Here is a 27,639-nt window from a genome sequence, read left to right as displayed (position 1 = left end):
AGAGATGGTGCATGAACAACAAAAAAAAAACCCCAAACTCTCCTCCTGAGAGAAGGAATCCTCTCTAGGAAATCCTGGAAAATTCAGATTCCTGTATGAGGTGCCCTCTGCTCATACCAAGGGACGTGATGCCTTTGGTTTCTTGCCAAAGTTCCTGTTTGGTGACCATTTTATTCCTTTGGAAAACTGCTGCTATTTCTTTAAGCAAGCCCTCGAGTGGGGTCAGGAATTCCAGGAAGGGGTTTTGCCCTGGAGGTGACATTTGGGACCATGTGGGAACAGGAAGATCAGTGGGAATTAGCGGGAGATGAGGGGCTGAGAGGCTCTGGAAGTGTCACTGGCCTGGCATGGGAGGCAGGAGAGGGGAAAAACCAAAAGCAAAGCACTCATTGAGGCTGTTTCACGTAAGAAATCTGTAGCACTGACTTTTGGGTTAGGCCAACCTGAATAAATACATTCAATATTTCAACACGAACACCGGATGTGCCAGAGGCTTGTAGAGAAAAGAAGGTGACCAGGAGATAGAGACAAAGAAAGGAGGCGAGTCCAAGCAACATCAGTGCCTAATTTTTACTAATTTTAAGGAATTCTGAAGACAATTCCTGGTTCAGAGCCTCACACAGAGATTCATTCGTACCCACTGCCACATTATTTGGTTTATTGACCGCTGAGCACCCAATATCCTCTCAAAATAAAGGTGTAATTAACAGAAATATTTCATAAAGAGCTGATGGAAGGGTTCCTTCGCCCCTCTCAGAGTCCCCTTCACAACATGGCATTAAGACACCCCCATTTTAGGGACCATATCCATTTCTGGAAGTTCAGGAATGCTTGAGCCAGCCAGAAAATTCCTAAGTGACTGTAAACATGACAAGCACAACGTATAAGCAAACAAAGGCAAAGCAGCTCTGCAGCCAAAAAATTATATTTATGAAGAGTTATTTTAGTGTTATTATGAGTATTTATGTAAAGGTCATAACATGCAGAGAATTTGATGGCACAAATGGAGTCTGTAAATAAAAATTCCACCCGTGTTGCTCAGAACTGGTAGCAATTACAAAATGTACACAATTGCCCAGAGCTGCTTGTGCATAATAAGAGCTCAAGGTTTTTGTGTGGCCTCCCAAGTTAGTATTTCTTACATTTCCCTGCTTTTGAAAGAGAAGAAACTCAGAGAGGACAAATGCACCGCCTGTTATGCATTTTATGGCTCAGTATATATCCTGCTGCAGGGATTTTTTCGGGATGCTTTGGCTTAACAATGGTATTTATTGATTTTATTTTTTTGCTTTTAATACTCTTAATACAGCAGTGACTCCAGAAAATGATGTGTGCCGTGGGTACAGATGGCTTTGTGGAGGCATCAAAGGAGTGATTCCAGCCCACACCTCTATCCCTCCTATTTGGTTTCCAAAACAAAGAAACAGGATGTTCACGAGCCCAATTTGACACTGAACGATTTGTACGACAAAACAAAACTTGCTGAAGCTCCAGCCACGCCACATTTAATACAGACTTTTCATGTTACTTTTGTACAATAGAAGCACTCATTTTTTGTGTAATACTTGGGATTAATTCTTTCTTTCTGGGAAGTCTTTCACATTAACTGCTGTGATTACAGCCATCACAAACTGCTTGAGAATAGGGGATGCAGGAGGCTAAAACCAAGATAAAAAAAAATCAGCTTTCACAGGATAAAACCACAATAGCCAAGATTTAAATAACTATGAGGCCTCAAAAGTTCCGTTTCTAAGTCGCTGGTGTGATCACAAATAGTTTTATCTTGTATAATTTAAGAATATTTTGCAGCTCCCTCTAATTTATTTCCGTTACCACGGACTTGCCTCTATTCTAAATCTAACAGCTCTTCACACAGCTGAACTTTGCAGTTATTCCATCAGATAAAACTTTTTGGTTGGTGAATTATTACCTGAATTTGCCTTCGGAAGGGAAAGCAGAAAAACAAACCTCTATTCACAACGTGCTTTTACTACACACCCACGCTTTGCAGGATCTTGAAATTGCCCTTTTTGGGTTCCATTGCAACAGGTGGAGAAATACAGAGAGAGATTAAATAACAGAGATTAAATAAGAAATGTTGTCATATGACCATAAAACCTGGTGGCTGTTGGTTTCATCACCAGATTCAGCAGAAGACAACTGGCCATCACCTTTTTTCTTTTATTTAATCACTCAGGGTTTTAGCTCTGAAACAGTGCAGAAAAGCCTGGAATCGCTGATTAAATGCTAAAGCCCTCAAACCCCTAACTTCTGGCAGCTTTTTGGGATGAAATGGGGAGTTCTCTCCAGCTTTCTTTTGGCTGTGGATGTCACCTGGATGAGAAGGAGCAAGGCTGGGGCTGTCAGCACCCAGCCCAGGCAGCCGTGGCTGCTTTTCCAAGGAGCCATCAGCTGCTGCCTAGCAACCACCCAAACCTGGTGGCTGTTTGTGTATTCCAGCAAAACTCAGCTCAGATCCCAAATTATTGCATTCAACAATAATTGCATTCAACATCAGAGCTGCAACAGATGGATGAGAAAACGCATTTTCCTGTAATTCCTCGTTCTCCAAGGCTGTGCTTGTAAAACACACACGCACCCCCCAAGAAATTCAACACCAGGCCAATCAGAAAAATATTTCAATATGTGAATAGTTATTGTTGGTAATAGTTGTCCTTTAAGAGCCACTTCCATGAATAAAGTAATTCATATACTTTCATATTTTAATTATGACATCACTAAGAGTGGCATAGGAACAAACTTAAAGGGCTGTGTTCTCCTGGGCTTGACACAAATTTCCCTGCAAAAAAGTTGTCCCTGTGGTTTAGAAGTCCTGGTTTTTTCCTAATTTTTATCTACTGTATCTACAGTAGATTAAAGTAAGGAAAGTAAGGAAAAAAAACACCAACCAACAAAAATAAAGCACAACCCTTTTGCACTGTGCTCTTTACTTGGATCACATTTTTAGCCTGATTTCCAAAAGGAATTTGATTTATACCCTATCCTTCTTTACGTCCAGCCTGGGGCTTTTGAGGTTGTGGCCTCTTTCAAGCAACTTGACAGCGGGGTCGATAGCTCATCTCCCAACAAGCTGACCACAAAAATCAATGGTTTTGTGGGAAGGAAAGGCTACCAGGTCATCCCTGTTTGATCCATGGACACATTTCCCAGTCAAGCAGGGCACATCTCTTGTCCTAGGAGCAAGGAGGAGGCACAGGGGGCAGATGGGAAAGGAGACATGGGGAGGAGTGAGGAACAATATTTGGGTCTGGGCTCATGGGCTCTGTCAGCTCTGCTGCTCATGAAACGGCCTTTTTCTTGTTAGCCTGGATTTTCCATTTCACATTTTTGCTTTCACTGTCTAAAAAAATATGGAAATCTCATAGGAAGATTATGGAAATTGAGGGGCTTGGAGAAAAGTGAAGTGCTGGAGGCCAATCTGATAATGCCACAGCTGCTTGACCCCAGTACTGTGATACCTTGGGCATGATCATGTACAACATCTGGCCTGTCTAAAGTCACAGAGCAAGGCCCTGCTGGAGCCGTCACCTTCCTAAATGTGACAGACTCAGCATCGGACTCCCAGATTTTACTGCAGAGAATGCCTGCAATAATGCAGTGAGAAGTGATAACTGAACAGCTCAGAACAACCAAATGCTGAGACAATTCTCTATCCAAGGCAAATGACGTGGCTGGGGATGGCTGCCACCAGCACCACTTTGTTTGTCCTGGAGTTGTTCCTTTCCACGACAATCTCTGATCCAGAGCCAACACACAAGCCATTAAATAACCCAGCCAAATTTCCCCAGCCAAATCCTGGCCCTTCCCAATTCCAGCCTTTCCACTGGGTGCTTTGGGATGAGAATTGATCCCAAATGCCTCCTCAGGGCCACCAGTTACAGGACACAGACTTTGCTGAATGTACTTTGAGAAACCTCTTGGGCCACTATTGATATTCCCTGTACCATCGAGTGCCATCAAACCCTGCAGCTGGAAGCTGGGAAATGACCTGTGGGACAGGGCTGAGCCTTTTCAGCCTCAACAAGCAGCACTCTGAGCTCCCAGCCCTGTGCTGGTCACACCAAAGCTCAGGCAGGACGTGACCAGGTCGTGTTCTGCCCAAAGTCAAGGGCAGGAGAGTTCAGGTGGAATGTTCTTCTGGAAAAGCTGCAGCTGGGAATGGGGATATGAAACTGTACAGCCAATCCCCATCGCTGCAGCCCTCAGGCAAACTGAGTGCACCCTTTCTCCTCCTTTCTGCACCTATATCTTCTTTTTATCCCAATTTTCTTGGACCAATAGGCTCAGGTAGATCTCTCTAGTGGATTAGTTCCAGTTATTTAGGTTAATTTGCAATTTTAGTTTGATGGTTTTTTTTGTTTGGTTGGTTTTTGGGGTTTTTTTAAGGATGAGACGTGGTTTTGCCTGTTTGTTGGTTTGGTTTTTTTTGTTTGTAATGGACCTTTTTTTACATCCACTCCAAAAAGTTACCTTGGTGGCTCTTATATCCCAAGGGAAAACAGAGAAAAGCCTGGTCTTTGCTAGGACAAGTTTAAATGTGTGCTGGGAGCACTCCAGCAGCTGGCCCACCCTGAGGAGGAAAACAAGCCAGTTTTATTTCAAACCCTGCACCATGGAGCTCAGTGATCCTGAATTCTCTCTCCCCAAATGCAGCCAGAAAATCTGGACAGTGGGATGCTAAACAGCTGTGGACACACAGGGGTTTAATCTAGAGAGCATTGCATTACTCAAGGGAGTTGAGGCAAAAAGGCCAATATTTACCACACGAGTATTTGCTGTAAATTAAATCCAACCAGCAGCAGCCAACTGGAGAGACAAACCCTGCAGGGATACCTGCAAGGGCACTGGGTTAAACTTTTGTCCTCTTTAAAGAGATTAAACCCCAGGTTTTTAGAATTTTTCCCCTTTTAAAGAGCAAAAAAATTTAAAACATACTCAGAAGTGTGTGCACTTTTTGGTGCTTAGTGGGATAAAGTTCACCTATGATGTAAAAAAAAAAAAAAAAACAAACCCAAAACTTCCAGCAAGTCAGTCATTTATTTTAAATAAAAAGGCAAAAATATTTCTCATAACCTAAACTGAAAGTATTATTTTGGAGTATGTGTCTGGTCTATGTCACATTGATTAAAAACCATCTTATTACTCAAATGTAGCACTGCCTTATAGTTAGAGGAATGTTGGGATTACCACCTTGGCCAGAAACTTAACGCTGATAAATCTATAAATTTAGATTTATATACTTCATTCTACAGTTAAGGAAAGTTAATTAACTCAAAATTAGGTGGATTTATCTAATTTATAACGGTCTTTTTATAGCTAAATAAAGCCCTGAAATGAGCACAAAATGTTTCTGTACCTTGGGTGTACATTGGTGTTTCTGGCTGTGTATTGTGATACTACTAGGATTTTCCCAGGATTTCCTAGGTAGAGGGTGTGGGGGGTTTATTGGGTTTTGGGGGTTTTTTGGTGGTTTGGGTTTATTTTTTTCCCCCCAGAGAGCAGTTCCAGCTTAGTTCCCTGTTGCCTTTTGAAAAGCAGTAGCTAAATCAAGGTGTTATTGATTTCCTTGCAAACAAACAACTAAAAGTTCCACCAGCTCCAAACCTTATTCTTCCCAATCCTCTCCTTACCTAACAAAGCTTCCAGGTCGTGGTTACTCATTGGCAGAGCTGGATTAAGATGTGGTACATGCTAACCCCAAATTACTCTAACCTCACTCTCAGATTCCTGGAAAAAACTCCTCCTCCTTTTGGGACACAACTCCAAGGCTGGGTCAAAACTAGTAGAGAAAGAAGCAGAGAAAGGAGCCTATTTGGTGTGAAGTAATGCTGTAATAAAATCCAATATTTCCCTGAAGGAGGAGTTTGCAATACCTGCACCTACAGCAGGTTACGATAACAGCCTCTGCTTTGTGGGGAGAAATAAACAGCTTTATGTTCCTGACCTCCAGCACTCATAGCTGTGAAATCAGAGTGCAATTGGAGTTATTTGCTGCTTTTTAGACATTCCTTTCTCTTCCCTGGTGCTGAAAGGCCTGGCTGAAGGCAGCTTATACTAGATTAGGCTTCCAACACCTTCATGCATTATAGACTCCAAAGACATTTCCCCCCCCTCTCAGAAGGGGAAAGCGTTGAGTCATTTCTTTTAAATATCTGATGCAGGTTAGTGCTCACAAAATGAAAGAGCCGATGTTCCAGGCTGGGCTCAGGGCTGCTCCATGTCCACTCGCAGCTTCCACAACCCCCCAGGACTCAGCTCCCAGCTTCCCCTCCTGCCCTGCTCACCCTTCCCTGGCTTAACTGAGCCAGGTCTGAGCAGCTTATCCGAGATCCCAACGCGGATCAGCGGGAGCTCATCGGCTGCAGCCGTGTGCCAGCAATAATTACGGTCTCAAACGCGAGCGCCTGGTGGGAAGGGATTGGCATTCGTGGAGTCCCTCTCATGGAGAAACAACCCTCGTGCTACAGGAGAGGATAATTTGGCAGTTCCAGTCCCAGTGGCTCAGAGACATAAAAACCAGCCTCATCAATGTGTAAGATTAGAAGTAATTAGCCCCTCTATGGTAAAGTCATCGCTCGGAGCTCGGCGCCATCTGGGGACTTTGTGTAACGGTGCCTCAGGGACAAGTAAGATGGGACCTTTGACTTCTGTGATTTGGAAGGGGCTGAGACCTAATTAAATCTGCAAAGATGCTGTAACTGCATTAAAAGAGATTTTTAAATATGAGCTATATTCCCTTTCACCAAACAAACTAGGTGTATTCCACCCTGGAACAGGGAGAGAATTAATCAAGGGACAGCAAGCCAACAGCTGCTGTGCGGCTGCCAAAGAGATGATACAGGATTATACAGAACTGAAGAACATTTAATAAGAAATGAGGGATATTTACAAGAATTGAAGAATATTTAACAGGTTTTTTTGAAGGATGAGGTTTTATTCAGCTGTGGTGAAAACCAAGCACTTAACCCTCATTGTAAATCCAAGAGAATGTGGGGTTTTTAAAATGTGTTTCTCCAAATGCTTAGCTTATAATAAACACTGATTGCTTTACATAAATAAAAGCTAATTCTCTTGTAAAAAATAATATATAATTTACTTTTTCACTGATTAAAAAAACCAACTTGCAGCTTTTCAAAGAGGGGCGCACAGAGCTATTATATTTCTGCCACCGAGTTCCACAAAGCACTTCCCATCTTCCTTTTCCTTAAAAAGGCTTGGCACTTTGTACTGGGGAAAGGAAAGATTTTAAGTTCTCTGCTCAGCAATGACTGCCTCGTTTATATGATCTATCTTCTCCCAAGGATAAAAAAATTTCACTGTATGATATTAACATTTTTCTACCATAACTCAGCCCTCTGCCTTTTGCCAGTGCAGAGCTGGATCCTCAAAGCCTGGAAGGTGAGTGGCAAAGTATTCTAAGGGCATGAACTCAGAGTGGGACAAGAGAAACATCTTGATGGCAAAGAGAAAACAGCACTGAGATGACACAGGGACGTTTAGACACTTCATCATTCTGCCTAGAAAAGATTAATTAAACAGCATCAAACTCATGTGGAGGCAGGTCAGTGCTGAGAGAAGTCACCATTTAGCCAAAAATCTTCAATATTATGTTTTTCCCTAAAGTCTTCGAAGCAATTTGATCTTTGCATTTATGATGGTGGTAGGACTATAGTCATTTCTCTTATGAAAGAACCATCCTCAGCCATTCCTGAGTGAATTGAGTTATTTATACTGAAGTTATCCATTGTTTGGATTGCCTATAAAACTGTGAACTCAGTAATGTTTGAGCCAAACTTGGTGAAAGGTTATCAACCCAAACCTATAAATACATTATCCCACACAACACATCCACCGTCAGCAGGATGACTAAAAACCTGTTCTTAGCATGATCCCAAAGATGATTCACTCAGCAAACATACCCCCTTACAAACCCCAAAATAAAGAGGTCGCCCTGTCACCTCCCTGGGGATGCGGTTTTGAGTTAATCATACAGAGATTTGTTTCATGGAATCATGGAAAGGCTGGGGTTGGAAGGGACCTTAAATCTCATTCCATTCCACCTTCCACTATCCCAGGCTGCTCCAAGCCCCATCCAACCTGGCCTTGGGGACACTTCCAGGGATCCAAGGGCAGCCACAGCTGCTCTGAGCTATGCACTGAGTAACTCAAACACTGCTGGGCTGTGGAAATCAATCCCTCATCACAGTCATGGCTGAATGGATCTGTGCTCTCCTTGAATTCCAGTACACACAGGGAATGGTTTCCCCTCTGCCCCATATGGGCAGATCCAGGTGTCATTCCTGTGGATATCCATCCCTGAATAACGCAGCTCCAGCAGCAGCTGTGTGGAAAAGCTCTGTGGGCTCTTCCTTTACAAGAACAGAAAATTTAACCAGTGACTGTGTTTTTAGTAGAGAAGCTTGATGAGCTTGATGGCTGCTCAATCACCGTGAGAAAAATCAACAGCAATCAAAGTGCTCTGGTATTTCAAACCTTCAAGTGACCTTTCAAGAGGATTTCAGTTTGAAAATACAATATGAGGAAAAGCTATGGATTTGGGAATTCATCTTATAGCCAAAGCCTTTGCTAAATGTCTCGTGCTAGAAATGTAGAATAAACAGCAGTGGGGATCAAAGGTAGGGGAAAAAAATGAAGAAAAAGGTGTGTGGGTGCCCAGATTTCATATATTATATAATTATAGAAATAATTATATAATATATAATTATTTGTCTTCAAGTGTGGGTGTTGGAAATAGCCCTCAGCTTTCAGAAGGAGAGCAATCCCACTTAGACAAACTGGGAAAGATGAGGGGGACACAGGAAACAAAAGAAAAACCCTCACAGAAAATATAGTCCCACTCTGATGGCACAGTCCCTGTGCAGGAAAACGCAATGGAGAGAAGGAAAATAGAGAATTTTACTGGGAAGGCCCTGGGGACTGAGGAAGAGGCTACAAAGAAAGCCTAGCTCCATCCACCCCAGAATAGAACAGCATCCTTTATACTTTTAAAGTTGAGTTTTCATTATATTTTTTGTTGGGTCTTTTGTGGGTTTTTTCCCCCCTAACTAAAAGCTGGCTATAAAAGCCTCCCTATTTTTGGACAGAATGGCGAGAGAAAATCTCAGGTTAAAAAAAAAATAATTGCAAAGAACAGTGAAGACAAGGGAAGCTGCATTTGTACCTGGAGCTTAAAAATAGGAACTGAAATAACACAAAGTGTGTGAGTTTGAATAAGAACACACAGCCCAGAAGTGCTGAGTAATCCAGAGTGCTGCTTCCTTTTCAAAAAGGGATCTTGATATCACAGGCATCTCAAAATTAGGATGGGATTAAATACATCAGAGGATAAGGTGAGAAAAAGTAAACCCAATGTAAATCACCTAGAAATGAATGAAGACCAGGGTGACAAAGGAGCAGAGCCAGAAATCAAAGAAAATATAAATAAATAAAATACAGCACCGCCTCCACATCTCCCTAAACTCGTCCTAGGACTCTAGGAACTGATATTTTCTCAGAATGGTCCTGAAAGGAGAACATTGCTGCAAAATATTGACACCAAATAAGTGGGGAGTCGTCAGCAGGTCAAAAAAGAAGTAATAGGGTAGAGATGCACTAAAATCACAAATTCAGAAGATGAACAGGATGGGGAGATGTGAAGCTCCTGGGTAGACACATGCACATTAAAATAGAGATTTTCTGCACAGAGTGTAATTAAACCTCGAATCTCAATGACCATAATCAGGATAATGAAGTAACTGGCAATCCACAACAAAATTCTACCCTTCCCAAGGAGTAAATTGATCAAATCACTCCATCACACCGTTATTTTAATGTGTATAAATTGCAAAGACCACAACAGAAGGAGTCCATAGCTGCAGCCCTCTATGATGTATTTTTACAGAGCAATCCTCTAAATTAACAAAACAGAACCAAGTTTAGAGGTTCCCCTTCATGCTCATTTAAGCCAAAGCAACATGCACTGGGCTGAGGAGGAAATGTCTGCTCTAAAATAAAAATTAAGTTGTTTATTGAAATACAAAGCAGCACATTCAAGGCTTTTGCTCATCCCGTGTTACAGGAGGATATTTCAGAGGGCAAGGTCATAAGTTTAATATTCCTTATTGATGCTGGGAAGCAATGACAGATTTATTGTAAAAATTTGTCAGCAGCAGCAGTGAGGTCACTGTGCCCCAATAAACAGAAAATGTTCATTTACCTGTAACTCTACTCCAGTTAAACACTTCCTTACCCAACCCTTTGGCTGGACAAAACATGTATTTACCATATAAAGCTCGAATTCTGCATCAATATTCAGCTAATTGGAGGTTTGCTGTCATTAATTTAGATAATATACATTCATTTCACATAAATAGCTTCTAGCAGCTTCTTTAATTTAACCTTTCTTTTGGCCTCCTTTATTCACTGTCACACAACCAGCAATTGAGAGCTCACAAATGACCTCCTGTGCCACAGCCCTGCCATAACAATCAATGGGAGGAATTTCATAAAACAGATTAAATTCTACAGCATTGGCTGTGATGAATTAGTAGAATTTGTTCCCTGCAGCTGCTCAGAGTTCATCTTTGATTTTTAGCTGAGTTTTGGAACGAGTAAACCAGGGACACATTGTAGTTTTGTCACCTCCATGGCTGGAATGGAACTAGAGCCACAGCATCCACAGAAGCAAAACTTTTAAAGATTTTTTTGCCTTTTATCTCCCTTATGTCTCTGCTTAAAACAATGTCTGAGGAGGGACTTCCCATGACAAAGTGTTTCTGTAGAAATTTTGAGATTATTACAATTATTCTGTAATGATGATAGCTTCTGCCTGCTGTCACACCACATCACAATGAAGCAGAGCTGAGGATCATTTTCCCACAAAGCTTCAAAGGTGGCAAATGATCCCAAGGTAAAAAACGAGCTCCAGCACAGCAAATCACCCAGTGTGTTTTGTTCAACACTAAATTATTATTCACCATTTAAATTAAGGATTGCAAAGGAAATTCATCCCGAGCCTTTTCCATTTCCCTCATACTCACAATTTGGCTAATGAACCAAGAAAGCAATTAGTGAAACATCTCAATTTATAGCAGGTTGAGGTAATCTCTAGCCAGGGCACAGTTAAAATTCCTGCACTGTGAAAAGGAGATTTTCATCTCCTGGAGCAGCTCTGGGGAGTTAATGAGCCCTCCTAATACAGAGCACCAGCGATGGCACAATCTGTCATTTGTGGCTGTCCCTGCATCCCTGGAAGCGTCCAAGGCCAGGCTGGATGGGGCTTGGAGCAGCCTGGGATAGTGGAAGGTGTCCCTGCCCATGGATGAGCTTTAAGGTCCCTTCCAGCCCTGGGAGCACAGCAGGGATGTCCACAAGACACAGAATTTTTCTGAGGCTTTTATCCCATGCAGCTCAGTTAAACACCCACATGACATCCAGGAGCAACCCATCCAAGACTCCACAGCACTCTAAGGTGTGCATTTCCCAGCTCCCCAGGTTTAGAGGGATTTCATTTCCATGGGAGAGCACTTCCATGGATGATCCTCTGCTGATCTTCCTCTCCGTCAGCCTGTGCCATCCCAATGGGAAAAGGGGAGAAGCAGAGAAGGGAAGCACTTACATGGGAAGTGGAGCCTGCCTGACTCCTGCACAGTTAATGAGCTCCAGAGTTGGATACGATTCAGGAATTGCACATGGACATGCTCGGATCACTACAAAAGTGCAAGAAATAATTCAACCTACCCAAACATTATTGAGCTTTAACCAATGGATGACTCAGGAAAGAAACCAGGGGGTGTGAACAGCTTAATGCAAGCAACTTTTCAGCACACAAAAATAGGGAATAAGGAAAACAAGGCTGCATAAGGAACAGGATACAGGATGGAAAATAGAGTGGCAATAACATAACTTAGTGGGGTGCTGCAGTATTTTGCCTAGTAATGATTTGTGCCTGTAAAATTTTAAGGGGACCTAAGCTGATTAGGTACATTTGTTATTTTAAGACCTTATGATAAGACTTGTGATAGATACTCCTATAGCAAGGATTTGGGAATGGGCAACAAACACAGGAAGGGTTTTGCTCTGTTTTTTTAAAATTCAGTGCATCAATAACCACAACTTAGCTAAAAAAATAAATGCTTAATTTAAATTCAACCAAAAGCTCCCCTGAGGCTTGGGCTCAGTTGGATGCTGGGTGGGAAAACCAGCCTCTCCCTTTTCCTTAGAATAGCAAGGAAAAAGGAGAATGAACTTGACTTTATTTACAGCAATGGTAATCTTAGGAGAAGCATGAGCCTGGGTAATTGAGTCGGGAAGAGGAGTGGAAGTCTCCTGTGACAGCCTGTAACTGTCAGAGTTCCAGTCAAATGCAGCAGACACGGATTCAAGTCATATTTGGAATGCCTGGATAGTGCCTGGATCAAACCTGGCCTCCAGACCTCTGGAGAGCTGCTCCTCACTGCAGCTTGGTCCTTCCACTCTGACACAGAGAACATTAACCAGAAAACTGCACAGCTACTTCTCAACTTGATGCTGACAACATTTCACACAGAACTGCATCAAAAATTCCATCCCCTTAGCAACTGGGAGATTCCTGCTTGAAGCAGAGATGGGAAGGACAGGGCTTTGGGAATGTTAGAGGCAGGCAAGGATTCTGTGGGTGTGAAATTGTTGGCAATTATGTCTGACCACTGGCTGCACATGTTTTTGCTGAATGTGTTCAGATGTACTGGAGAAATTGGCCTGAAGTATTTACTGAATTCTGGGAGGCCTGATTAAAATAAACTGTTCAAGACACTTGTACTGCACAGAGACTCTGGAGGCCAGGGAGAGCTCTGGACGTGTCAGACACCAAAACAACAACAAATTAAAGAAAGGAATTGGCTCAAGAAATATTACTGCTGTTCCTGAAAACAAGCTAAAGTGCAGTTGCTACCTGAGGAGCACAAAGGGAAAGAGAAAGAACACGAGAAGCAATAAAGTGGAATTTGGATGTGGCAGAGAGGCTCGCTGCAGATAAATGATACACCAAAAATGAGCACCAGTGGTTAAGAACAAATTATTCCATGGTGTCCTGCCATGCCCATCGAGGCTGGAAAGGCAGTCCTGGGATGAGAGAAAACACCCCTTCCTTTACTCTTCCCACAGCTGCCAGACCCAGGGCAAGGCTCCATTTACCAGGCTGGAAACACAGGCAGAAGCACAGGTTTCCTTGCAGCTCACTGCTCAGGTTTCTCCCCTCTGGACCTCTCTGACCTTTCTGCTCCCCAGGCTGGACAGGCTCCTGGAAAGAGCCACCAAAACAGCTCTTTCAGTTTGCACAAGCCACAAACCCCACATCCAGCCCTCCTTCCTTGGAGGCTTCCACGAGCCTTCCCAGAGCAGCGCATTTGATCAGGGAGAGGTTCACAGGGAATGACAATTTGGGAGTGGAATTATTCCCAGTCAGGCACTGCAGGAATCACAGAATCCTCAAATGGTTTGGGTTGGAAAGGACCTCATTCCACCCCTGCCACAAGCAGGGACACCTTCCCTAATCCAATGGTCCAGAATTGTGATCCCACCCTGCTGCATCCACCGCTTCCAGTGCCACCCCCACAGGGGGAGAGCAGCAGCAGCATGAGTGGGGCCCTTCTCACAGCCCCCCCAGTGAGCCCTGAGCAGCAGAAGATCCCCTGGTTTCATGGAAGAGAGCTCTGAGACCCATTTCCAAGCCCTTTTATCTTCCCACCTGCAGGAGAACAGGACCTGCAGTGGTGTTTGGCTCCCGCATCCTCCTCCCACAGACAGCAACCAAACGAGCCCGTGTTTCCCACAGGAGAGAAGAGCAAGGAAGCTGTTTCTGATCACTCAGCTGCTGGGGGAAGGTTTGTGTGCTGCCCAGGGAGGGTTTGGTTTTGGGCAGCTCAGCAGTGCTCAAATTGCCATCAACCACGCAGGGGAGCCCAGAGACCAGTGTGGACCCCGGGCCAAAATCCTGCTCTCCTGCCTCCAGAGAGGATGCAAAAAGAAGATTAAATCTTATTTAATGATCTCCTGGTGCCACTGTGAATGAGGGTACCGAGGAGATGCAGAAGTGTGGCTGTGTTAGGGGTGACTCCCCAGGCCACAGCTGAATTTCATGTTTAAGGCAAAGCTTGAGCTCTTTGGATGAGGAACAGGTCATTTTCCCAAACATAAAAACACTTCTTTGAGCACAGAAGCATTTTCTGCTACCTTACCCATAAACTCCAGATTAATCTGCTGTTCTAAAGTGTTTATAGGTAATACCATGAGAGTTTCCTTTTAAAGAGTTTTATTTTACAGCTAAATTGCTGGCTTGTATTCCAAAATCTCAGCTGCGAGATCCAACAGATTTTGGGGGGTCTGCAGGACTGATGTGCTCAATTTCTGCCTCTCAGATTCTCCTATCTGCTTTTTTTCAGTCATCCTGCTATAAGGCATTTCTCCAGGAAGGTGATTTTCCTTCCTGTTCACCATATCTCTGGCAGAAAATGCATTTTAGTGAACTAATTAAGTAGAGTTGGATTGTACATCAAATATCAGTAATAATATCAGGCACTAACGCTCTGTCTGCTGTGAGAACAGGTTGCAATACACATTGTACCTGTAATACATCACTGGGATAATGATTTGATGCATCTGTGCTGTTAAATCCTCCCTTGGCAGAGTGACCAGCAAGCAAAAGACTCTGGAAATATTTATGGGAAAGAGGATAATGTAGTGGTGGAGGAAAGGATCCTCCTCCATGTGCTGTCCTTCCCTGGACTTCTCTTCCCAGCCACATTCCCACAGCTTGTGTGAGGTTGTATCCCCACCTTCCTCCTCCTCCTTTTCTGGCCCTCCAGAGTATGAGCAACTCTCCTTTTCTGTATTCTACTTACTAATTATTATTAATTAAACTCCTGTGCTATTGAAATTTAGTGTATCCCAGAAAAACCTGAGCTAAACCAGCTTATGTTTTTAAATATCCTTTTCCCCTCCCAAAGGATTCCAGAGTCCTTCACAAGCTACAACCACAGAATGATTAAAATTAGAGCCTCCCTTGAGTTCAATTTTAATTCCATGAGAGTTAATTTATTTGAGTAGAACACACTGATAACTTGCCCTCACTTCCCATTTCTGTGGAATAAAGAGGCAGATCTTAGCTAAGCAAAACAATGTCCCCAGGAGAGGAAATTCTTGAGATGCTCCAAATGCAGCACCTGTATGTAGCTGGTGTTTCTTCTCAAGCGCAGAGAAGTAAAAAAGGATATTTTTTTGTGAACAAAGTTCACAGAACACTTTTGGAGAGTGCCAAACCTAATTCCTTGTTCATCAAGCTGTGATCTCCCCCAAATCCAGGATACTGGCAGCTCTTAATGACCCACTCATCCTCTTATGTCCATAACTCCCCAAAAGTAGCCATGAAAAGAAACAAAAAGTATTAAGTATAATAAAAACATAAAGTGCAATAACGGACTCCCATAAATTGTCAGCGCCCAGGTTCATTTGGGCACTGGGGGATGGAAGCACAAGGCTCACATCCATCTCCATTAATATTTTCAGCCGAAGGTTAAAGAACAGTAAAACAAACTAAGCTGTCAGAGAAACTACATATTAGCATTTAGATTAACAGTTATTATCTCCATTTCCCATCAGCAGCCAACAGCGAAATACGTGATGATGGCTCTAGATATTTTTTCAGAAAGGTTAAGGGGTCGCTGGATTCAAAGGGCTGGGAAAGACTGGCCTGGGAGATAAATGGCCTGGCCCTGGCATGTGCTGTGCATCCTCAGTACATCTGGACTCTGGATGGAATTAAAATTCACACTGCAGCAGCAATTAAAAGACAGAAGTAGGTCAGGAGCTGTTGTTCAGGGCAATGTGCAGACAAGGAAAGAAAGGAAAAAACCCAAAGCAAGCAGCGTTTGCCTGCAAAAAAAAATCAGCCTTGAGAAACTCTGTAGGATAAGGTAACAGTGAGAGGATGAAACAGGGAAAGGAGAGTTTGGGTGGTTCAGTTCTGGGCTCAGCAGACAAAGGCTGTTCCCACTGGGCAGCTCTCAGGCTGCACGGTGACATCAACTCCTTTATTTTACATGGATCAAGTGTTTTATTGCACATGGAAAGGGTTGTCTGAGAGACCCTCCCACAGTGCCCTCCCTGCTGGGACAGTGCCCGTTCTGGTGGGAACCACAACTAGCTCCAGGCACAGAAAACGAGAATAAACCCACACTGCTTCAATTGCTGCTTTAAAAAAGGAGGGATTTGGTGCAGTCACCTGCAGGCTGGCACAGACCCTCTCTGCAGGCTGCTCCTCTGCTTTGCAGTGCTGCACAATGCCCTTAATGCAGGTGAGGGATGCCGGAGGCAGCTCATTTTTGGTCCCTCAGCCACAAGAGCAAGAAGAGGGTTGAACAAAATTGAGCAAAGTGAGAGCCAGCCACCTAATGTCGATTAAACCTTGTTTTCAGCATAATCTGTTCTTAAAGGTGTCCTGTTAACCAAAACTACACCAAGAAAGAAAGTTCTCTCCTTCTGCAAGAATTTGCAGGGGAACTTTGCCTGTTAAAGTTTGATTTTATCAGGAGAGAGAATTTTAAAGTACTTTTACGTGCTCGAAAGAGCAGCAGTTGGTTTCAGAAGAGGCAGAAGGGCTGAAGAGAGAAGCTCTCCATGCGTGGCCCTGGGCTCTGCCTTGCCCTGCTTCCCACGGGAATTTCCGAGCCAAGCCCTGCCAGGTATCTCCTCAACCTGCCCAGCTGTGTGTGCTCAGCCTCCCAAACCCATTTTCCATGTTTACAGCTGCAAGTGGCACTAGGACTCGAGAGCAATAGAAGCAGAAAACTAAATGCAATCAATTAAATCCAAAGAGATTTGAAACCCAATCCCAGAGGTGCCCCAGAGCACCCACAGGGACTGTGGCCAAAGTTACCTTCTGCTGCTAAAACACTTCCTTTTTTCCATATGTTTATCCTGGGCCATCCTACAGACACAAGGGAAATTGTATCCATATTCTCTTGACTCTGTTCTTCTTCCAAAAGACAGCCAAATATTTAGCAATAGCTAATTTTGTCCCTGGTTATTGTGTGATTCCCACACTCTTTTGTCCCCTGCGCCTCCTAAATCCTGCACTGATGGGCTTTAATCACCAGGAAAGGTTTGGATACAGGCAGAGAACACATTTTTAGTTGTTTGTGATACAACCCTATGCAGGATCCTAACTATTAATGGTAACACACCAGCAACAAGTAGGGATACAACACGGGGAGGGGAGGAAAGGGAATCCACCTTCACAGACAGCAGTCATGGTGTATTCCCCACAGGAGATCGCCCAGCTGCTCTCAGTGGGTTGTCAGGTGTGTGACTGCCGTGTTCCAGCATCACGTTATTAATTAATGCAGCGATTAATGCACATCGCTGATGGCAATCTGGGACCGCACGCAGAGGTGGGAGCGTGGCTGTCCTCGGCTCAGCTCCCTCCCCAGGGATGCAGGAATGGCTGATGAAACAAGAGCAGCGCTGTGCGAGAAGAACACCTTTGAAAATGCCCTGGGGGATATCGGGGCTGGGCTGGGTCACCAACAGAGCGAGGAGTGTTGGGAGCTCTGCTCCTCCAGGCCTGGCTGCTCCCAGGCTGGGATTTACAGCAAAGGAGCTCATGGAGGACAAGGGAAAACCTTCGTTTTAAAAACATGCATTGCAGCTTTATCTGTCCAGAGTCGTATGTTAAATACAACACGCACAATCACACCAGCTCAGCTTTTCCACTTAAAATTACAGGATCATGGAATTACCAAGGCTGGAAAAGACCTAAACTCATCAAGTTTAGCCTTCAACCAAAGACCACCAACCCTAACAACGAGAGATACAAGAATGACGTATCAGTGATCACAGAAAACACCTTTTCCATACACAGTTTGCACCAGAAAACCCCAAACCCAGCTGCTCTACACTGCTGCACGCACCATTTTTGATACCAAACAGGCTGAACCATTCCAGAGCATTTTTTGGTCAAGTTTGAAAAACTGTTCAACCAATTTGCTTGAACAGCCACCTCTAAAATTCTCAAAAGGTAATAAAAACTAAAATGGGCACTTGACCTGTGTGCCCAATTCCAGAAGGAGATCCTCAAATAAAAATAGCTGCATGTGTGGTTTGGGGTTTTATAGATATAATTCAATAAAGAAGAACAGATGTAAAAAATGTACTTTCAAAACTTGTAAAGTTCAAATTAAGGTGCAAGCAACGCTTGCGGGGTTCTGCAAGGATTAGGAACCGACTCCACAGGTAGGGTTCAGGGACAAAAAGGGACTTCCCTGGAGAGACTCAATGCTGCTGGACTCTGCATGGAGTAAGAGAAGGGAAATGATGCCCAGGATCACTCCAGCCTCTCCCGGGCAGCAGTGGCACTCTGCCCACCCCCCCAGCCCCTTGGCACTGGGGTCATTTTAGGGCTTCCAACTCTCTGCTGGCCACAGGAGCGATGTAACCTCAGCATTAAACTGCTTCGGTAGCAAATAAATGCTGAAAATCTACTAAACCTCATTTTTAAATTTAAACCAGCCCAATCTTTGCCGTGTAAGAAAGCTGATGAGAGAAAATCAGCTCATTCCTGATACCTCCATGCAACAACAAAAAGCCAATAGAGACTTTATACCAACTTCACTTATAACTAAGGTTTTAATACCACCTGGAATCATCATCCAGTGCATTTTTACTTCTGATTTTTTGTATTTAGTCCCCTTCAGGGTGCACGGAACAGAATTTTCCCCCAGAGGAGGCATCTTACCAGAGCAGTGACTGCACAAGGTAACTCACCTCCACCCCACCACTGCTGGCAGCAGCACAAACACAGAGCAGGAAACGCAGTTCATGACTATTTATACTTCACAACCCCATCCTGCTGAAAGCTTTTAAGTAATTAGTTTTCCTCATTAGCAGATGCACTGCCTGGGGAAGGGCACACAGGTGCTCCCAAGCCCCATCCTGGATTACAGGGCAGCACCGCACAGGCTGGGAGGGCAAAGCTCAGAAATGCTGAGCTGCGCTGGTGAAAAGGGCAGCAGAACCACCACATTTAGATAAAAATGTATCATTCCAGCAAGATCACAGAACATAACAGCAATAAAAATCATTCCCAGGGCATTACCACAATCCCCCTGTATTTAAGTCAGATGAACAGTGTTTATCAACATCACTTCTAGGGAAACACAAATATACTTTAAGGGATATCAGGTCTCAGGTGATTTTTTTTGTGCTAAAGTTGCATCCTATCCTAAAAAAAAAAAAAAAAAAAGAAATTATGCATCCCACAGACCAAAAAGTGATTTGCAAACACAGGGAACAGGGTGAGCCAATAAAGCACGTGGGGCTTGTACCTTCTCCCTGCCACATCTCATACATTATCCCATTCTCTTTCATGCTTTCAGAGGCAAAAGGGACATCAGGTAAAGCCTAATTCAATATTATCACTAATGCATTCAAATACATCACCAAGAGCTGGGTTGCTAAAATTGCACTGCAGAAAGAAACCACATAAAACATTGTTATCTCCTTGGAAAAGCTGGGCCTGGTGCTCCAGCACCCACTGATGTCTATTGAAAGCACCAGGATTACTTTCCTGAGTAAGGATTACTCCCATGATTAAGGAGTGCAGGATTACATCCATTCTTTGCATATCTCCTGTTGTTTACATACCCCTATTTTCACCTCTTGGTTTTTTGTTGTTTTTTTTTCTTTTTTTTAAACACGGGGCATTTAATTACTGTTAGCACCAGATATCATTGTGCTGTACTTTTATCCCTTCAAAATTTGGCTGGGTTTTGGTTTCCAAATAAAAAATGCTTTTGTGATCTAAACAAAGGAAATAAAGCGGAAGCAGCAGAATCTGGACCATGCAACTGAAAACAAATAAAAAGAGGGGGAGCTTGTTACCCACAATCAAGACTTATTCAGGATTCATCTCACATCCCTGCTCCTACCCATGGCCTCTGCTCTTGGGAGCTGATTGTTTTTGTATCAATTTTTTAACTGTGCGAAGGACTGACTTACCTGAGAGCTCCCAGGCACTGCTGACAGGATCACTGCTGGAAAATAGCAGCACTCAGACAATTGAAACAAATATTACAGGTAGGTCTGCTGTTAATGATTAATAAATAAAAACACTTCGATGTTTTTCACCTGATAAAGACAGGGTGAGAGTTGCTTTAGTTCATCACTGCCACGTGCTTTACATATAAAATAGATCTCCTTCTTATCCTTAGGAAAACCAAGTTACTTTCCCCCTACTTTACGGTAAAATAGAACATTTAACGCAGAGTTAGGACTTCATGCAGAGTAAGAACTTAACGCAGGTCTCAGGTCATGTTCTCAACCCAATGACCAGGGTATTTAACTGAGTAAAAAAACAACACCACAAGTTAAACTTCCAACAGGGAACCAACTTTTTTTTTTTTATGGAAAGTAAAACTCCTTTCAGGTTCTCGCATTTGACACTGAATTACATTCATCTCAGTTCGGGAAAATCATAAATGGAACATAAATATCTTCAGTTTCAGTAGTGTGCCACGGGGGGTTGAAAATTTAAATACCACCAGGTAACTTCAGAAGGCTTGATCGTAACTTTGGTGCCAGTTCTGTAGGTACTGTTTACATATTCCCCAGCGTTAAAAAGAAAGGCGTTCCCTGCCTTTTTTAGGCTTTCTTTAAATCACTTCCAACCCCAAGAGAAAGCAGACTATTCTCAGAAAGACCGGCACAAGAGAGAGGAAGAGAAAGGAGGTCACAGGAGGCTCGGAAAACCCCAGAAGTATCCCAAACTCACCCAAAGGCCCCGCTGCCCTCCAGGCAGGGCAGCTCACGCTCCAGAACATGCGAGGAGGGACGGAGGGCTGCGCGTCCCGGGAGCGCTCGGGCGGCGCCTGCAGCCGCAGCCGGGGCCGCGGAGCCGGAGCCGCTCCCGAGGGCATTCCCGGCGGGATGCGCTGCCCGGCCAGCCCCGCTCGGGCTGGTGACAGGGACAGCCAGGAGCTGCCAGCCCTGCCTGCCAGGACATCAATTATTCACCCTCCGGCGCCCGCGGCAGCTGCGGCAGCTCCGGCGGCCGCGGCAGAGCCGCTCACTGGGTGCTTTGTGTCCGGGGAAAAACTGATCCAAAGTCCTGGGGACGGGAAAAGCGGCGGATTTATTTAGGCTGACCGGGGACAATTTGTGTCCCAGTTGTGTCCCCTCACCCTTGGCTGTTTGGTTATAAAGGCACTGTGTGAACAGTTCATTTTCTTGATTTAAATATTGAATAGCCCTCTGTATTTAAATTTAAATATCCCTCTTTCTGAGTGTTCTGGAGCAAAGTTAAGAGGAAATCTCCAAATATGCTGCTCGCACATATTTCTGTGATGACCTCCTGGACTTTTAAACAGCCAACACCTGTTTGCCAAAATGTTCCTGTTCTAAGCATGAGAAGAGGGAAAAAAAGCAGCAAATTCATAATTTGCTTAAAAATACATTGCAGTGTTATTTCTGAAATTATGTTTTGAAGGAGATTTTTTTCACGGTGATATTTTAATTTTTATTGCAAGGTTTTAGACCGATCAGTACTAGCACCATTCTTTTTCACAATGTTTGCCATCTAGGAATCATTAATAACTGAAAATAATAACAATTTAATAATCATCCTTCTGATAACTGATCACAAGACTAATGATGGAACACAAGGAAGGTTTTTAATCATTTACCTGTGTAGTTATATAATGCCTTAGTGGGATAAACAAAGATTGATATCATTTTCTTTGATACTGCTAAGAGCAGCACTGGAATATTGCATTAATTTTGGTATCCATGTTCCAAATAGAGCTGCAGAAAAACACTATTCAGGAATTATTTGAACTCAGTAAAGCAAATTAAAAAGATGTGATTCAAACTGGTATGCTGTGCAAAAGGATACTGAGAGTTAATTTGATTACAGTGCACCAAGGGCTTGTCAAGGAGAAAATACCTTTAAGTACTTCTGAGGTAGATATTTCTTTGGAGACAGTGATTACCTACTACAAGAATGTTCTGAGTACACCAGTGACCTCTGCATTTCTTAGATACCTCTCTAGAAAATATGCTTTTGCCAAACAAACAACAAAAAGTTACAGAACTTAAAATGCAGGGAGCGTAAGAGCAGATTCCTTTAAATCCTTTCAGAACTGCATTGTGGTCATGTCCTTCGTTGAAGTCCCCAGCACCTTCCTATCAACTGCATGGGGTGATTTGAGCAATCTTTAAATCCAAAAAAAAAATTGCAATGATTTCAGGATTTCACCCAGAGAACCATGGCATTGTAATGCAAATGAGGCTGATGAATGTTTCATGGCAGACTTCAAAATGTTTGCTGCTGAGCCTTTCTGGAACAGCCCAGGTGGATGCACTTTTCCTCCCACCTTTTTCTCATTATTCCAGTTAGGATAAGAAAGAAAAACAACTTGGGGCACAAGGACATGAGATAATTTGATTTTGCTTTGTAGAATTATAAATGAAGCTTATTTCTGCCTCTAATATTCTGGCTCTAGACAGGTTTAGACTGAGAAAAACACAACTTTATTCAGTGTTTGATGTAGATGGGACTGAAGGACTATTAAGACTTTGATCACCAGCTTAAAACTGCAGCACGGACAGAAGGGTTTGTGATTATCTGCTGGATTTTGGCACAAGGCAGAATCTGCTGTTCCTTCCAGATTGCAGGTGCTCTTTGGAGGTGGTGATTACAGAGATGACTGCTGAGGTCACCCCCTCCTATGGTGGACTTGTGACAACAGCCAAAAAAAATGTGTTTGCACCTGAACTGAATGCTGGAAATGTCCTTTAGGATATGTGCAGCGTGAAAGGAAAGGTTAGGCTGCAAGGGAGAAGATAGCCAGGCAGAGATATTGGCCAAGGCAGCCCTTGGAAGCATTTCCCAGCAGGATGCAGCGAGCCCAAATCCACTCCTCATTCTGCACATAAAATGATATCTCTGGCTGCAGCTGGGGATTATGCAGGTCCATATCAGCCCCAGCCCCGGAGCTGGCATGTCCTGCCACCCCTCCACAGGTCTCCAGGTGGATGGTGAACAGCAAAGAGTGCAAGGGGCACAGAGCAGGAAAAGGGAATTGCTGCCTGTTGGTGCTACAGGAGTTTTGCCTGGGAAAAAAAAAAGATTGACAGAGTTGTAGCTCAGAGTCCCTATTCAGACAGTGTCACACATGCAAGGCAGTGACAAATTATGCTTGACTGTGCTTGAAAGCTGCAGAAATGTTGAGTAGGGAGATGGGGTTCCTATCCATTGCCATCAAAATATCATCTTTTAGTGCTGTTGACAGTTTAATAGCTACTTCTGGATGGTGGAAAGCGTTGTGAAGTGCTGCCACTGTATTATTAACCCGGGCTGGAGCTTCCCTGCAAATGCAGAGCGAAAATCCACACAAATGGAACTTCTGAAATAGTTTTAGATTAAAGGTGCACTGGTCACAACAGGAATTGTATCTCTCTGTCTGCATCTCAGGGGGATCCAACAACCTTTAACCCCTGATTACGTTATCATGTATTTTCTGAGATCACAGAATCATTAATGTTGGAAAAGACTCCAAACCCATCAAGTCCAACCATTAACCCAGCAGTGCCATTTCTGTCACCGAGCCACGTCCCTAAGCACATCCCAAGGGCAAATTCCATTCCACTTAAAAAATCCAGATGATGGAATTCCACTCTAAAAATCCAGATGATGGAATTCCACTCAAATCAAGCATTTTTAATTCCATTTGTCTCCTCAAGGCAGCTGAGGTGAGATGTGGATATAGGGCAGCTATGGATACAATCTGTGGTGCCCCAGTGGACACCGTCAGAGCTCTGTTCCCTCAGTAAATCTCCACTGCCCATGAAATAATGCAGCTGTGCAAAGCTGCATCCATGTATGTAATTGCCTGAAATCATTCCTAGGATATACGAAGTCATGCAATACCTTGGAAATGGTTTGCAGGCCCCCGATCTGTCACAGTCCAGAGCAGATGTGTGTAATACCACATCTCAGCCTCAGCATCTCCTGTGGCTGGGCAGGGACAGGGTGATGGTGTGACCACGGGAAAGATTTGGGATTCAGGAGATTGGAGTGTGACTGTGTATTGATACCCTTAAATTAGCTATCACTGTAGTATCTGCTTCCTGTCAAGGTGCTGCAGAAAATCTCTGAGATGCATCTGGGAGGGGAGTGAATCAATTCCCTGCTCTGCCCAGGGGCTGACCCTTCCCTGTTGGCTGTTTCCCAGCTTGTCACCTCACTTATTTCCCTTTTTCCCATTGTTCCTTGGCACCATTGGCAGGGAATGTGTTCCCTGCTGGGACACCTGTCTGAGCTGCCACCTCCCCAGGGTGGCACCTGCCAGAGATGGCTGAGCTGGCTTTGGGATGAGACTCCCAGCATTTTCCCTCTGTACTCAGCACTGGTGAGGAGCACCTTGAATCCTGTCCCCAGTTAGGAGTCCCTCATTGAAAAAAGGAAATTGAGGAGCTGGGGCATGTCCAGGGAAGGGAATGGAGCTGGGAAGGGGCTGGAGAATTCCTGAGGGAGCTGGGAAAGGGGCTCAGCCTGGAGCAAAGGAGGCTCAGGGGGGACCTTGTGGCTCTGCACAAGTCCCTGACAGGAGGGGGCAGCCGGGGGGGTCGGGCTCTGCTGGCAGGGAACAGGGACAGGAGAGAGGGAACGGCCTCAGGCTGGGCCAGGGCAGGCTCAGGGTGGACATCAGGAGGAATTCCTCCTGGAAAGGATTGGTAGCATAGAAACAGGCTGTTCAGGAAGGTGGTGGGATCTCCATCCTTGAAGGTGTCCAAGGAAGGCCTGGACGTGGCACTCAGAGCTCTGGGCTGGGGACAAGGTGGGGATTGGGCACAGCTTGGACTCGATGGTCTTGGAGGTCTTTTCCACCCTAAATAATCCTGGGATTCTGAGACACCAAATGGTGCCTCTTCTGGCATGTGGCACCAGGAGGGGCAACACTCCAGGACAACCCCAGTAACCATCCCAAGGAGCTGTGGCAGAAATGCCAAAACACGTTCTGCTGGCACATTATTCCCCATCTGGGTTTTTTTTTGAAGTCTCAGAAAAACAGAGCATTACAAAAACGTCAAGCTGTGAAAAGAAAAGTCAAAAGCCAGAAAATTCCAAGTTAATGCTGACTCCTTAATTCACATCATTAACTCGGAGGCACGGCTGAAGTCTGGGCAGCAGCCTGAGCTGAACTCTTGTGGGTGTGGAATAGGCTGAGGATTTGCACAGATTCCTGTGTGGATGCAGGAGGAGAACTGGGACTGGCTGAGTGAAGGGGCTGGATGCCACTGGAATGGGAAAAAAAAGAGGGGAAATCAAGAGACAGATTTCCTTAGAAATTAGGTGGGGGAAGGGAGGTGAGAGAAGAGATAAGCTCATCCCAGAGAAGAAAAAGATTAAGGACAATGACAAATGAGGGAGCCAAGACATGAATTAAAGGTGGGCAGGGAAAGGCAGATACTTAGACAGGAAAAACAGGGGATAAATTGTGAGAAAGGAAAAAACAACAGGGAGTGAGGAGAGCGACTTGGACGGGGATCTGGGATGGATCTGGCACAAAGCTGGGGGCTGCAGTGAAAGGGGAAGGAGGACAGTGATCTCTCAGAGAGGGAGAAGTGCAGTTAGGACGGGGAAAGACTGAAGAAGAAAAATCAAGAGGAAAAAAAGGCTCAGGTTTGGTGGACAGAAGAGTCAGGGCATGGCAGACTCTCTCCTCTTTGAAGGCAGAGCAGGACTGGAGTCCCTGCTCGTCTCTCTGCCCCAGGCTTGCTGCACTCCGATCGTGCTAGCTGAGCCCTGGCCTTCATTTCTGCTTGTTATTTCAAAAAATTCAAATTACACACGAGAAATGGAGACCAAACCAATCATCAAAGCTGCAAATGAAACACCCCAAAGTGAGGAAACTCTATGAAAACTGAGGGAAGGGTTTTGCAAACCCTGTGGTACATAAATATATATATATTGCTCTTCTGCTGAAGATCTTAGAGCACTTTGGCTCTTTGAAAATACACACAGCTGGATACTTGCATTTAATTAAATAGTTTTTAAGATAATGACTACAGCAGCTTCAGCATAATTCACAAGTAAAAGCAATCAAACCCAAAATTCAAAACGGCTTTTATTCAAATATCCGACATCAGTAACAGCCTCTACAGTTTTTGATGGAATGGGAGCCATAAAACTCCATTGCAGAGTTTACAGTTGCAATAAGAGCAGATTTATGGGCAATAAGAAGTGTCTGTGTGCACCTTCTTGTGCCTCTCCTTCATTAGGCTAAAGCTGAGACATCCCCAAAAACGTCTTTAATTAGTTCAAGCACTTCATTTAACAAAACAAGCAGTTTAAAACAAATAAAAACGACTATTCTCCAGCCACCACCTACAGGAAGCAGCTACTATTTGTGCAAGATTAATAAAGTCACAGGTGACTTGAGAACAGCCTAATTAAAGCATGATTTAAACCTAAGAGCAAGGATGGGGTTTTTTCACCAGCACTGGATCAAGGAAAAGAAAATATTATGTTGATACATTTATGTTGATAAATACTCCTAAATACTTTCTTCTTTCTTCCCTCATTTTTGTTTCTCACAATAAAGAAATGAATAATGTGATGTGCCAAGAGAAAGTGCCTGTAACAGCCTCTATTTCCTCTAATATTTATCTGCCAAACATTTTTCATATTTAAACATCAGCTATTTAATTGCTAATAAACCCTTCGGTATTAATCGGGTTCAAGGAGTAAAACAGAGATGTATTCTGTGCCTGGCTGTGCTGTCCATGGGTCCCGATTAGTAGTGCTGGGATTGTATCCTCAGTATTGTCTCACCGACAGTTGATCCCAAATATTTTAATGGGAATAAAGAGAAAGAGATGAAGTTATGATCTCTTAGATAGATGCAACCATTTAACAGTGCCTTTGCTTCCCGGAACCAGGATTATTTGGATTTGTCACAGAATGGTTTGGGTTGGAAGGGACCTTAAAGACCATCTCATTCCAACCCCCATTTTTTATGTCATTTGATGTAAGTTCTGCTGCAGTTACAGCAAATTCTGGGCTTTTTCCTGCACATTTCTAAGGTCTTCCATAGGCAAGTTTTGCTTTTTAATTGCACATTGCAAAGTGCTCATCTTGATCTTGATTAGCCTCTGTCTTGGGCTGTTAGGAATCTCTCCCTGACCCCGACAATTCCCAAACCACCTCACTGACAGCCATCCTTCTTCACGGATCATTTTTCTGCCTCATTGCTCCTGCAGAATCCCTTCTCTGCTCGCAGCCCTGCTCTTCCCTGTTCTTCCAACACAAACCATCCCAGAGATGCTGATCCCGGCCCTGCTCTGATCCTGGCCCAGCCCTGGCTGCTGCCAGGTCACCCCTCCCTGCTTGGAATTGCATTCCATGCCAGGCTTAATGGACTGAAACAATTCTCCTCTCAGAGTCTAAAAGGAGACCTGATTCTCCTCTTTCGAGGCCTCACTCAGAGGTCACCTCTGCTGTCACTGCTGCAGAGAATAAAACACCAAACACCTCGAAAATGGTGCAGGAGCTGAAGTCCTGGGACAGCTCTTCTGATCCTCACA

At 44.0% G+C, this 27,639-nt stretch overlaps 1 protein-coding gene across 1 annotated transcript in view; it reads right to left on the bottom strand.

Moving 5' to 3' along the window:
• C8H10orf90 (chromosome 8 C10orf90 homolog) overlaps positions 1-21,161 on the bottom strand; it is a 58,159-nt gene extending 36,998 nt beyond the window's left edge. Inside the window, exon 1 of the mRNA XM_048311736.1 lies at positions 20,825-21,161. Within this exon, the coding sequence (XP_048167693.1) occupies positions 20,825-20,969 (145 nt within the window). The 5' untranslated portion in view covers positions 20,970-21,161. The remainder of the gene's footprint in view (positions 1-20,824) is intronic.
• Positions 21,162-27,639: the final 6,478 nt, after the last annotated feature.

The sequence above is a fragment of the Corvus hawaiiensis genome, chromosome 8, assembly GCF_020740725.1.
Source record: "Corvus hawaiiensis isolate bCorHaw1 chromosome 8, bCorHaw1.pri.cur, whole genome shotgun sequence".
Lineage (NCBI taxonomy): Eukaryota > Metazoa > Chordata > Aves > Passeriformes > Corvidae > Corvus > Corvus hawaiiensis.
The sequence above is the reverse complement of the archived record's forward strand: the minus strand, read 5'-3'. Positions and strand labels throughout refer to the sequence as shown.